The sequence below is a fragment of the Loa loa genome (assembly GCF_000183805.2).
Source record: "Loa loa unplaced genomic scaffold supercont3.236, whole genome shotgun sequence".
Taxonomy (NCBI): Eukaryota; Metazoa; Nematoda; class Chromadorea; order Rhabditida; family Onchocercidae; genus Loa; species Loa loa.
In genome coordinates this window covers 9,993-23,036 of record NW_018108416.1, presented here as the reverse complement: position 1 = coordinate 23,036, position 13,044 = coordinate 9,993, and the positions used below count along the sequence as shown (strand labels likewise).

The window sequence follows — 13,044 nt, the reverse complement described above, 5'->3', positions numbered from 1 at the left end:
TATATATATATATATATATATATATATATATATATATATATATATATCAATTTTAATCTTAAATGATGTAATGTACGTCAAAGATTACATCGATATATCATTTCTACATCATAATTCAACGTTTAAGATTAAAATTGCTCATACAAAATGATTCATTTATTGGTAATTTATTTCTCGTTGAATAGAATAATACGAGAAATGAATTTGGCATATCTAAAATAAATTTATATCTTACAAGCTTAATAAATTTACATCTGATTTCTCATTTACTTAATAAATCATTTAATGTTTAGAAATATCTTGAATTACTCAAAACTTACCGATATAACTATCACCTGGTGTATAACCTTCCGGATTATTATCAGATGTATTTGTAGCGCTTGATATTTCAATCACAAAGCCACTATTACCCGGTGTTTTCTCTTCTTTTGCTTCGTATAATTTCCGCCGACAATTGTCGCCCATAACAGATGAGACTAGCAGGAAATAATAAAATAGCCATTGCATTATTTCTTATATTTGGAAGTATTCGAATTTATGAATGTAAACCTGAAATAAACATATCTCTAATATATATCTGAAATAAACATATATCTAATAAAACTATCTTTAATTACGATGTACCTAACATACGTTATATCTCTAATCTAATTAAGATAACAAACCTTATAACTATCTGTATCTTTTCTTTTCTCATCTAAAAATAATTCTGATTATTGAATGTCCTACTGCATCAACCTGCTTGTTAAAGTTTATTGGATATAAAATGCAGAAAAATGTTAAAATGAGGTTTTATCACTATGATGCATAGCAGTTGTTTGATAAGATGAAGAAATAGAAGATAAGATAATGAATGGATGTGGTTGTTGGATGAGGAATAGACAAACTTCACTCTTTCCTTTTCTCATTTATCATCCATCATTATTTCTGCTCTTGTTATATTCATCCCACTTTATCCAACATTTACCACAATTCATAATCATTCGTATACGCACATAAAAACCATCCTGAAAATACAATTACATATCGAATGGATAACACTTTTACAGTTTACAGTTTATACTTATCACGTAAAAACGTGAATCGTGCTTGACATATCACCTTTATTTATGATGAATGCAAATCAGACGTGACGTTTTCTGAAATGAAATTTATCAAACATCTCAAATTCTCATGATAATTTTCTCACACTTAAATAAGCATAGCAATATAATTAAATCACTTTTCTCACGTTTAAATAAGCAAACGTTTGTTGCATATAAATTTGTTAGGAAATAATAATTAAGTCAGAAAAAAACGGCGATATTTATATTTATATGCAAATGGTGTAATTATATTTTAAACATTTGTTTGGACAATATAATACTTTCTTGTATTTTCACCTTTTCTGATTTAATTATTGAATTTGATTATACCTGAAAAAAAAAGAAAGGTATTGCTTGGAAATTCAAAAGATTTTCATGACTATTGTTCAATGAAGAATATTTTATAAAAATTAAAGTATCGTTTAAAAAGAAATTTGTTCTTAAAACTTGCTTTATAATTGTTTAAACTTTATAATATTCATTATTAAAGTCTCCTACATGTTCATTAATTTTAAACTTATCATAGTAGAAGAATAAATATTTCGAATTCAGCTTTTTAATTTTTTTAAAGAAAAAGTTGAATTAGAATTATGCGGTCATCCTGTATGTCATAGTTATGCTTCAGGTTAATTTTACTTACAGAACACTTCAATTCAATTAGCTGAATAAATGACAGCATGTTTTCATTTCCTTAAAATGCGTATTAAAACTTTAAAAATATGAATCGACTTTGAAAAAAAAATTAACAGTGAAAATAAAATTGAATTGAAAATCACTTTAATGAATTAAAAATGTATTGAAATAATTTTACTTTAAATAGAATGAGTAATTCTGTGTACATTCCGGAATTAGTAATAATTGTTCTGTACTGAAGCAAATGGATAATATTAAATTAACTATTCCCTATTTAAGCATTTACCGGATTAGCTTCTATTAAAATAACTATTCCCTATTTAAGCATTTACCGGATTAGCTTCTTTTGCATGCACGTACACGAACCTACCTAATTTAACTGTAAATATTAAAAAATATCAATAATCCACAGGTATGTCCAAAATTAGCTGAAGCTGAAAATTTGCCTCTCATGTGTTGGAAGAAAATATTTATACTGTGTAAGTTAAACATTCCGATTATTTATTATTAATATTCAGGACATTCCGGATTATCTACCCTCGATATATGAAATATTCCAGATTATCTACTCTTGATATTTGGAACATTCCGGATCACTTTACACATTTGAAATATTCCCGGTTGTCATTCTTGATACTTAAAACATTCCGGATTATCCATCTTTGATATTTGAAGCATTCCGGATTTGCCTCTTTTCGAAATACAAGCAATGTCAGAATGGATTTTGCATAAAAAAACTTACAAAATTTGAATTCCCAGGATATTCTGAATACTTTATCCAAATTTGGAATGGCTTTTTCATAGCTTACGGTAGCATATTTTTTAGGTACAATTCACAATCATAATCTGTACCATTGTTCATTGTGTGCTCATTGCTTGAGGTTGGCTTTGGTGAGGTTTGGGTAGGTGAGGGTCACGTACGTGTCGTCGGTTTTACTGTTATGCGAAGATGTCCACATGCATCAAATATAAGGTATAAGAGCCTAAGACGTATACATGCACGTATACACGTTAAAACGTTCATTCTCGTACAATATAAAGTGCATCCATACTTGTTATTTTTTTAATATATATAGAGTATTGGAGCAGGATCATTTGTGGTGACTTATTCGCATATTAAAGCTGTATGACGACATATATGTATGAGGAATGTTGTTGTCAGAACCATGCAATGTTCACGATATGGAAATGTTTTTTGTTTTTCTTTTTCCTTGTTAAAGAAATTGTACGCATATGATAGGTGAAAATTAGTTCATTTGTGCTTCAAAAATTCGAAATTTCATGTTTTTTAGTTCAAGAGTTCGGAATTTTATGAAAATGTAATTTGCATTAAATCTTATCACATTAACAATTTTGTTATGACCACTGTGTCATATACATTCTAGAAATACTTCCTCTTTTGATTACTATACTATTCTGAAAAATCTTATTTTCCATTATTTTTTTTTCTCCTTCACCTTCCAGCACGTTCCTTAGACATAATTTTTTCTCAGGTTGTTATCCGGATGATCCGAGTTTCTAATCTGTTAATCAGATTAGGAAATCAGGTTTCTAATCTGTTAATTAATTTCTTTAAAAATATAAATTTTTCTTTGCAAATCTGCATAATATGAAGGGATATTCTGATATGAAATCGCAATTCTATTGGAAGAAAACGGATTTGCTGGTGGTAAATCGGTCGGAGAGAATGTTCCCGAACTTTTGCCTCACTCTGTCGTAGAACCAACATATCATGAAGTCCGCCTCTTTAGAACTAGCAACTTAAAGTCTTGCTAAACTTAAGTGCAAGTTGTGTGGCTGCTTGCGTAAGTGCCTGAATTTAGCGTAAACTTGCGATTAAATTTACAACGACCGAAAAAAAAAGGGCGGGGAACATTAACTTGTCAAAGTCCTTTGAGCAAACAAGAATTCGAACTTTGTCGAAGTACGTCAGAGTATTGTAAAAGATATTCTTATAAATACAGCTACAGTTTAAAATTATAGCGGCTTCGAATCCAGTATAAGTCAGGCGATTTGACTTGTCAAACGAACCAATATGTCGAGCGGTGTCCCAGTACTGTTAGCCCATGTGGCTACTGAAGAGGAGGTTTCTTTTACTATTTTTCAAAGTGGTCATTTCAGAGTATCTCCTAATTGGAATGAGAGGAGAAAGTTAAATACTGAAATGGATGTTTGGCATAATTGTAAAAGTAAATTTTTATGTGAGCAATTGAGTGCTTAGAGTACTGAACAAACATTTATTATTTGATCAGTGCTCCACTTGACTGTTGTGCAGAAAATTTTTTATTGCTCGCAGATTATGCGCCAAAAGGTGTAAATATCCCCATTGACGAGTTTCTTGGATAAATTCTTTTGTAGTTCTTCCACCATCACCAATTTGTTTGTTATTTTCTTGGCATCATTCTTGACACCTGTAAGTTGATAATTATTCTAAAAGATCAGCACAGAATAGATTTTGGCTTTTTTCAAGGTTAAATTCTATTAATGAAAGTCTGGTATTTTTGTAGGTGGACTTTAAGAAGGAAAATATCGACACGAATGGTAACATTCAGGATGTCAAAAACATCGGCAAAGTAATCATAGTCTTTATCCTACGTTACTGTTAATGGATCTACTATTTGTTGTAGTAGTTCGGACGTAGCCTATTAGTGCGGAAATAGTTTCCTTATTCTTGCATACCATATATGTACGGGATATTTTGGTTGAAAAATTCTGCTGAAAATTCTGGTCTCATTTTACCGATTCCTTTGAACCTGTATCCGCATAGTGCTTTTCATAGTTCGAATCTTTTTTTTGACCTCGAATTTCCGGCAATATATTTTCAAATTCTTTACGTCAGTACATTTCATTAGAATCTAAGTTATTTTGCCAGATCGTTTCCTTGTCTAACGTTAAAAATATAGTGCTTTAATTTTCAAGGGGCGAAACAACAATGTTAAAGGATCGCGTCGTTTGCGCATTAACGATGAGGAACGCCGTATTGCCTGGGAAATAGAACAGAAGAAAAAGCCTATTCTTGAAAAGGGTAAATTAGTAGCTAACTAAAGTGTCGTTCGTGTGCAGTTTTTTGTTTTTTTTTTTCTAAGGTACAAAAGGAGGTGATGTAATCTCTCATCGTGCGCTTATTAAGAGTGGTGATAATTTTGTCAACATTTCAAAGCTACCAGAGTATTATACTAGACGTATGCCAATATTCGATCTTCATTCTATTGGGATTTGATAAAAAAAATTATTTGATAGGAGTAAAGGGTAGAGTCAAGTGGTACAGTGTCCGTTTCCATTACGGTTTTATCGCACGTGATGATAAAGGAAACGATGTTTTCGTGCATCAGGTATGTTTATGGGCTAATTGGAAGAATCACAGCCAGCTTTTCAGAACTGCGTTGCAGTTAAGGTTTGGATATTCTAAAATTGCCTTCGTTTATATGCTTATCGTGAGTAATAATAATTTCATGGTTAATGAATATTTGAAAACTACTGAAGCATAAATAAGAATTAATGCGATTTAGCATTTCAGACAGCTATAACAAAGTCGCGAATCATTAAGTATTATCTGCGTACTCTAGGCGATGGTGAAGAAGTCCTTTTCGACATTGTTGAAGGAAAGCAAGGACCTGAAGCCGCCAATGTTACCGGACCAAATGGTGCTGAGGTATTGCTTAAATGATTTATCGTTCAACAGTATGACACGGTGATAATCATACATTGCTGTGATTTAAGTCATAATATATTAAAGTTGTCTCGTTTCAAATTTGTGATACTATATAGTACTTTTATTTCAAGTTCTTCGTGACAGGCACATGACAGTAATGTGGTTTATACTTTAGGTTCGTGGTAGCAAATACCACAATTTTCAGTTCTCCAGTTTTCGTCATCGCATGGCATACAATCGCGAACGATCAGCTCATCAAGAAAATGAGAAATGTGTGTTACCTTTTACATAATCTACTCTTGTGGACTTACTTCGACGATGGGCCAACAAAGCCAGTTATTGCTTCGATATTCTTAGTTATCATGCAATGTCCAAGTTTTCAGCAATAGTGTTACTGTGATATGTACTGGTAGAGAAAAAAGTAGTAACATTCGGTTTTCGATTGAATCTATCCATTCAGATCGACGTGATGGGCAGGACCGCAAACCAAATGAAAAGCAAGAGGATGATAATGCAGACATAAAGAAGCCGAATATTGAACGTCGGCGACGTATTCGTAATTTCAGAGGTCGTTAATTTTGACCGTGTTTTTGGAATTTTGTAATTAACATTAAACTGACTTTTCAGCACGCAAACTGCATATAAATAACTCTTGAATACTGTTTCATTCTCTAAGCAGATTTTGTTATTCTTGTTTGAGTGCTGATTTCGTTTCTTTATTAGATTCATTTTTTTTTCCTTTTTCCTTTTGCAGCTCGTCGTCTGCCAACTGCTGCAAAGAAATCGGTTAATAGTGGTAGAGATCGTGGTGAAGGCGAAGATGGTGGTGGGGATTCGAAGAAGGAAAGCAATCACAGTGATATATGCAATGGTACTCATAGTGAAGGCCGTGGAGATGCTCGTCGCTCAACACGCAAGAGTAGTTTTTAAATTACAAATTTTGAAGCAAACTGTTGCACTTGTTCTTAGTTTTTGTTCCTATAGTTTTGTTTTTTCCTTTATGAATTCCAATTCATGTGTTATTGTGGATGACAGTAGGCAGTAGAATATATTTCATGTGAGGTTTGGTTATAAGCAAAAGCTAGTTGATAGTTAAATGGTAGTTTAGATGGCGCAACACGTCGTCGCTCAACGGCTACCACGGATGCAAGTCAGTCTGAGACGGAAGGCATGGAGAAGGAAATCAAGAATGCATCTAACGCTGCTCTAGGAGGTCAATAAGTAGCAAAGGAAAAGAAGTCATTATATTCTACTGCTAGCTTATTATGCAGTAAGACAGTTTTAGTGGTGTTAGCTATTTTGTTAACTAATTTGTTCGTTTTAAATTGTTGTCACGTATATGGCTTAGCTTTTCGATTGCTGCATCTTGCTTCTTAGTTTTTTTGTCTATATGAGGAACAAAGCATTGTGAAATGTAAAATATTTTTTAAGCAAATCTTGTTGTATAGTCAGCGAAATATCTAATCCGTTTGGGGTTCATGAAGGAGAGTATTCTTTCAATATTTCTTTCGTACTTCATCAGGTAGAGCTGCATTCTTGAAAACTGCATTCAAAGTTACATTCTTGTTGTATATCTAACGAATAAATTATCATTTATTAAGGAACATTTCAGAATCTTTTCAAGTAATTTGCACTGCAATGTCATGTGCGGTGTTTCAGGACGTTGAGTTCCATTTGGTTAGGAGGTTAAACATCATAAACGTGTAACGAGTAGTGTGATAATTAGGATAAAAAAAATAAAAAAAAACTCTATAGTACCTTCCATGGTATAGTATATATTTACTTGTAGTACCCATCATTCATAAGCATGCGCTGCTAACAGTGACATTCTTAAACACCAGATATTATCTGATAAGTATTTCTACAAGTATGGAACATGAAAACGACATTGTCCGAGTAATGAAGGAATAATACCTTGTGAAGAAATCTTGTGTAACATATTGAACAAAATTTTTCAAATGTTTCACTCGAAAAGTTGAACGTTTTTTTTAAACGTTCAACTTTTCGTTCAACGTTCAACTGTAATATGCACAAGAAGACTTACTTGGTTCTACTATATATTTAATTAAATCAATTCTCGTTTGTTGTAAACAGAATGAGCAGATACTGTTTTTGCACACATGTTGAACGAAGCCAGTCCGGCTTTTCTACATCCTGGGAAAATTTTCCGGAATACTTTTAGCAGTAATAGAGTGTGGGAGGATGAATGTTTGGAGATAACGGAAACTGGTGACAAGGATTGTCGGTTGACACTTGATGACAATTAATTATTAATGGGAGTAGTGACAACGATGACCAAACTGACGACAAGGACAATTATTCTAACTCCTGGGGCATTTTCGATACCTGATAAAAGAAAAACTTTCAAATCATACTGAATTTGGTTTCCAAAATAAGTGAGCACATTGTACAGCGCAAGCCATATCCTGGAATTAGAATATTCGATTTCCTTTCTTTTCGAGTGGCATATGAACAAATAGAAGTTTAGTAATGCTAGCTAGAAAAAAAAAAGAGATGGTGGGATGATAAAATTTCATGTTTACTTTTGCTAAATTAATTTGAATAATGTATTGACTATCGTTTACACAAACCTTCATGATTTCATCAAATGGATACTGACTAAATAGAGCTATACAATTCCTAATTGTTACCGTATCACATTGAGACTGAAATAAATTTAATTTCAGATTTTTTTTTCATATAAAATATTAACACGAAATATTATTTTACAATGAAGTGGTATTAGGAAATAAATTATTATAAAAAATTTTAGATGAATAGCAAAATTTCATATTTTTTTATTTTTCTTTTTTTTTTCGGAAGTTCTTGTTATATCAATTATATACCCCTTTAGTTGTACATGTACAAAATTGACAAGGTGATATACGTTTTGTCTCATCAGGTGCAATTACTATATTACCAATATAACAATGAGCTGAAAATTAATGAGTTAAATTATACCAATATAATAGTGAGTGATAAATTACATTATTACACTCTCTTTTTTCTATGCAAATTTAATTTTTCTTCATTTTATCAAAGAAATTTCAACAACAATAAAACACATATATAGAAGAGTAACGAAACAAAAAAAATAAAAAATAAAAAAGAAAGGGATAACCAAACTAATAATAATGGTACATTTCTGAAGAATTGTGCAATTGATTAGCTACAACTAATTAATTACCTAAATGAATTATAATGCGTGTATAATTAGTTAGCTATAATTAACAATTATTTCCAATGAACTGTAATGTGAAATAAAACTAACGCCGATCGATCCACTGCTCCAAATTGATATGTTCAAAATGCGCGCATGAAATTGGAGTATTCCTAGAATTCATCTCTTTATGTCAGGTTTGATAATGTAACAATTCACTAACTAACTAGTAATTAAATTATGACTAAGTAACCAATAATTAACTTATGATTTATTGTAACTAACTAATTTATTTACTTACTTAACTGGCTAATGTTAAAGATCATCTATGTTGTTATGATAAATAAAATGAAAAGATCGTGTCAACTGCAATTAATAATTAAATTATCCGGCAGTTTATTCGTCATGCATTATTTGATGTTACACGAGTGAACATTTGTAAACTTATTTTTAGACATTTATCAACACCAACAAAGTTCATGATATTGATGTTTGTAATCCTATTAATTGATCTAATTAACTTGATGATAACTTACTACATTTTTTTTTCGGCTTACTTGCAACAACTAGCAGAGGTATAGAATCTTGTAAATGTTGCTTTTAAGTCAAGTTTCAGGAAGATTATAATTTAATAATTCAAATTAGCAACATTATAAACTTACAAATTAGGAATCTTAATTTGAAAAACTTATAAAATTCAAAAAGTAAAATTACATGAATTTATCAGGTAGTAAAAACACATTCGGCTGTATATTTCTTAATATTCGACTATTGGTACATAAAAGTGACGCTAGCGTAACTTTCCGAATTTCATTAAGTTGTCCTGAAATTTGAATAATTAAGCAGTTCGTTAAAATTTAATTTGATTTAATTCAGTGCAAAAAATATTCAGCAATTTCTCTGTCTTTTTGATAGAAAATACTACAATGAACAGCTAGATTAAGGATTTCAGGACATTCTATTGTGCGTTTTAATTGAAGTGCCTCAAAAAAGAATCCTTTGATCTAAATTATTTCCCAACACTTTTGATCTAAATTATTTCCTGAAATTTTTAATATAAATAATTTTCCAGCAAATTTCAAATTAATTCTGATATCTCAACATAAATGAATTATTTTAGTAATTATCAATCCTCGTCGTAATAGAAAATACTTATCAACAAATAAATTCAATAATAACTTTTTTTGTTCTTTTTTTTAGATTTTTAATATGATTTAAAATATTTTAAAAAAAATAAGAAAAGCCATAAATTAAAATTTTATTTACTCGGTGAAAAGCTTGTTGCACGCAAATCATTCTCGTAATAAAATCGATCACATTTTTTTAAACGATGAAATTGTTCAGCAATAATACATGCCATTGTTGGTGGTAAAAGAGCATCTAAAGGGTTTATAAAATAAACGATGAAATGTATTTCATTTTGTAAGGGAAAAAGTTTAATCATTTGAAAATATATTTAAATAATATATCTTTAATGTTCTATAATTTTAATGTTCAATTAAAAAAAAATTATGAAAGTTTTCTTTTGTTTAACTTAATTACATGAAAAGTTCGCAAAAATTTTTTCACCAAAAGGAAGAAATATTTCTCAATAAGATTGTTATTTGTTTCACTTTATTTTTTTTTTATAAAATCATAAATTTGACTTTTTTCTTTTTATCTTTCTCTTCATCATCAATTTACCTTTCATAGGTTTTTCACTTAGTAATCCAGGAAATAAATCAATATCATTAACTGTTTTGTATAAATTTTTTAATTCTGCCACAACTGTTTCATCCATTTCATTTAACAGATCGGTGAAATTTTTCGCCGCACCAATACCGCATAATTCTCTTAAATTAAACAAAGAAATAATTTAAAAGCTTAATTTTGAAGAAATAATTTTAAATTTCGAAGAAAAAAGGTTGTACTCTATGATCATAATTTATGATAACAAAAATCGTATAGGAGAAATAAAATAATATTGGATGGAAAAAATAACAATAATGAAAGTATGCTAATTCGTATTAGCTAATGCAATTTTGAGTATTTCTCATTAGCTTAAAATCTCAAAGTTTCTCTGAAATCGGATTTTGGCAATCGAATTTGAGAACCAACTGAATTACGAGGAACGAAAATGATAATTGATTGATTTATTAATAAGAAATGATAATTGATTAATTATTGACCATATTTTTTCAAATTTTAAGCAAATTGAGAAAATATTATCATAACTTATTTTGAACATTTCTATTTTTATTTCCAATGAATAATTTCCAATATTTGGATTAGTTTTCATTTATAAAATGGGATGTATAAGGAAGATGAAAAGTATTAACACTGGAAGGCGTTACAAAGTTGAAAAGTATCAGTACCAGAAAGCATGATATTATCAAAAATTATCAGCACCGGAAAGCATTGTAAGGTTGAAAAGTATCAGTACCAGAAGGTGTTGTAAAATTGAAAGGTATCAGTACCAAAAAGCATTATACGATTGAAAAGTATCAGTACCGGAAAACATGATAAGGTTGAAAAATTTCAATACCGGAAAGCATTATAAGGTTGTACTCCGTGATCACGTGCTCTTAATATATTCAGACTAATAAGATCCATTCCAGAAAGTGGTTCACCTCGTCGGCCAAATAAATGATTCCGTAATGCAGTAGTAATATGCCGATCAAATGCCATTGATGGTGTGCCAAGTAAGCCAAGAATTAATGAATCAATACTACCTTTAAGATATCACTCAAATGATTTAGCAATAATAATTAATCACAATTAATTCTTCCACATACAACTATAACCATAGTATAACTATTCCACAAAATGATCAAAATTTCAAGCATAAGTAAAATGAAATTTTAATTAGTTTTCAAAATACGATGAGATAGTTTAATTCATAATTACTTTCTATTGGTATGAAAGCATTTTGCGCCACTGTGTCACACTTTATTAACATATTTTATTGGCTAACATGGGATAGTTAAATGATAAGGTTATCACAAAATTGATTATACAGATATCAGACAATTATTTTAATTAATATACCTCGTTTGCCATCATAAATTGCTTCAACAGAATTGAAATTTTCAACTAGATCAACCGGTTCAGTGAAATTATTATAAGAAGCATCAAAACGTGAAAAGAACCGTCGTACAAGAGTGTGACCAAAACGAAATGCAGATGTTGAAAAGGGATGAGATATTGATGCATCACATTTGTCATCGTAACCTATAACAATGATCGTTATATAAAATAAAGTCAAAAAAAAGATCAATATTTTACCTGCCTTTTTCATTGACCAATCATTATTGCATAATAATAAACTTATTTCCTAAATATAATTAATAAATTAAAGGAAGAAGATAATGAAAATATAAGCCAGAAGTAAGTTTTCGTATGGAAAAATCCGGAATTTCGTTTAAATGGAATTCAAATTTCATGAAATTACAGTAAACCGATGCTAGTTTTGGAGCTGTGAGTTTAATTAGACAAAAGATGAAAGCTTTCGATGCTGACTGTTAGTTTTCCTTAATATGATAATGATAACCAATTGTGGTCATTGTACAACACGTATTAAAACCAAAAAAATTTACACTATCCATTTGTATCACTGTATCACTTGAGTAACTTACCATGATAGTAACCAATTTTAAGAGTATTCAAATCATATTTGCGCATCAATCGATTACCTAATAATAATGGAAGATATTCATTATAAGCTATATGCGCAAATTCTGCACTTACAATTCGTCTTGTTTCCTGAAAAATGAATGATATTCATTAATTTGATTAATCAATTTCTTCATTAGCATAATTTTAGAGAGAAAAAAAAAGAAAAAGAAGCTATTTACTTGATAAATACGCTCATCATCCCAAAATGGATTCATTTGTTCTAATTTTTGAGCAATTCGATTATGCTCGCGCAAAAATATGTTATGCATTGATGTAAGACCAGGTTGATGACTATTGCGCTCATCACCGGCAACAAAACACATGAATTCTGGTGTGGAACGACAATCTTGTTCTTGATCACCTTGTGGTAATGCTTCACTGTAATTGATAATATTTCATCAATGTTAAATTTAAATTAATCAATTAATTATGGCAAATTATTTTAATTGAAATGTCATAAATTAAAAAAAGAAAAAATTACGAATTGAAAAAGCCAAGATTAGTACTGTTAAGACGTCCACCGACAAAAGTGCGTAATTCTTTGGCTTCACATTCTGTCGAACCATAAACCGCCGAACCATCCAAATATGCTGTTAACTGCAAAAATGTATGTTGCCTTCAAAAATCGGATAACATATTTCGAAATTTCGGAAAAACTAAACCTAAGCCAATTATTCAACAAGAATGCTCGGCTTATCAAGATTTATTGCAGTGTTATGGAATTTCAAAATAACCCTAAACCAGTAAGATTGCTCGGCTTATCAAGATTTATTGCAGTGTTATGGAATTTCAAAATAACCCTAAACCAGTAAGATTGCTCGGCTTATCAAGATTTATTGCAGTGTTATCTCGAAGGTATA

General features: G+C 30.3%; 3 protein-coding genes across 3 annotated transcripts in view; 1 reads left to right on the top strand and 2 right to left on the bottom strand.

The window, feature by feature from the left end:
• The window catches only part of LOAG_18244 (spondin family protein 1), a gene marked incomplete at both ends in the record, with an annotated part of 6,918 nt that extends 6,453 nt beyond the window's left edge, over positions 1–465 (bottom strand). The window contains one exon of the mRNA XM_020450908.1: positions 321–465. Within this exon, the coding sequence (XP_020305363.1) occupies positions 321–465 (145 nt within the window). The remainder of the gene's footprint in view (positions 1–320) is intronic.
• A 3,288-nt stretch (positions 466–3,753) lies between these two features.
• LOAG_08235 (hypothetical protein) lies at positions 3,754–6,591 on the top strand (the record flags this gene model as incomplete). The annotated part of the gene is made up of 9 exons (XM_003143768.1): positions 3,754–3,804; positions 4,226–4,291; positions 4,638–4,743; positions 4,959–5,050; positions 5,236–5,370; positions 5,546–5,642; positions 5,831–5,938; positions 6,125–6,289; positions 6,479–6,591. 9 exons carry the CDS (start codon positions 3,754–3,756, stop codon positions 6,589–6,591), a joined length of 933 nt encoding a protein of 310 aa, XP_003143816.1.
• Positions 6,592–7,739: 1,148 nt separating this feature from the next.
• The window catches only part of LOAG_18243 (oxidase/peroxidase), a gene marked incomplete at both ends in the record, with an annotated part of 14,901 nt that continues 9,596 nt past the window's right edge, over positions 7,740–13,044 (bottom strand). Inside the window, 12 exons of the mRNA XM_020450907.1 lie at positions 7,740–7,796; positions 7,962–8,036; positions 8,217–8,305; positions 8,642–8,703; positions 9,245–9,353; positions 9,797–9,910; positions 10,214–10,362; positions 11,055–11,241; positions 11,558–11,740; positions 12,145–12,271; positions 12,364–12,562; positions 12,666–12,781. Coding sequence (XP_020305362.1) covers positions 7,740–7,796; positions 7,962–8,036; positions 8,217–8,305; positions 8,642–8,703; positions 9,245–9,353; positions 9,797–9,910; positions 10,214–10,362; positions 11,055–11,241; positions 11,558–11,740; positions 12,145–12,271; positions 12,364–12,562; positions 12,666–12,781 — 1,467 coding nt within the window. The remainder of the gene's footprint in view (positions 7,797–7,961; positions 8,037–8,216; positions 8,306–8,641; positions 8,704–9,244; positions 9,354–9,796; positions 9,911–10,213; positions 10,363–11,054; positions 11,242–11,557; positions 11,741–12,144; positions 12,272–12,363; positions 12,563–12,665; positions 12,782–13,044) is intronic.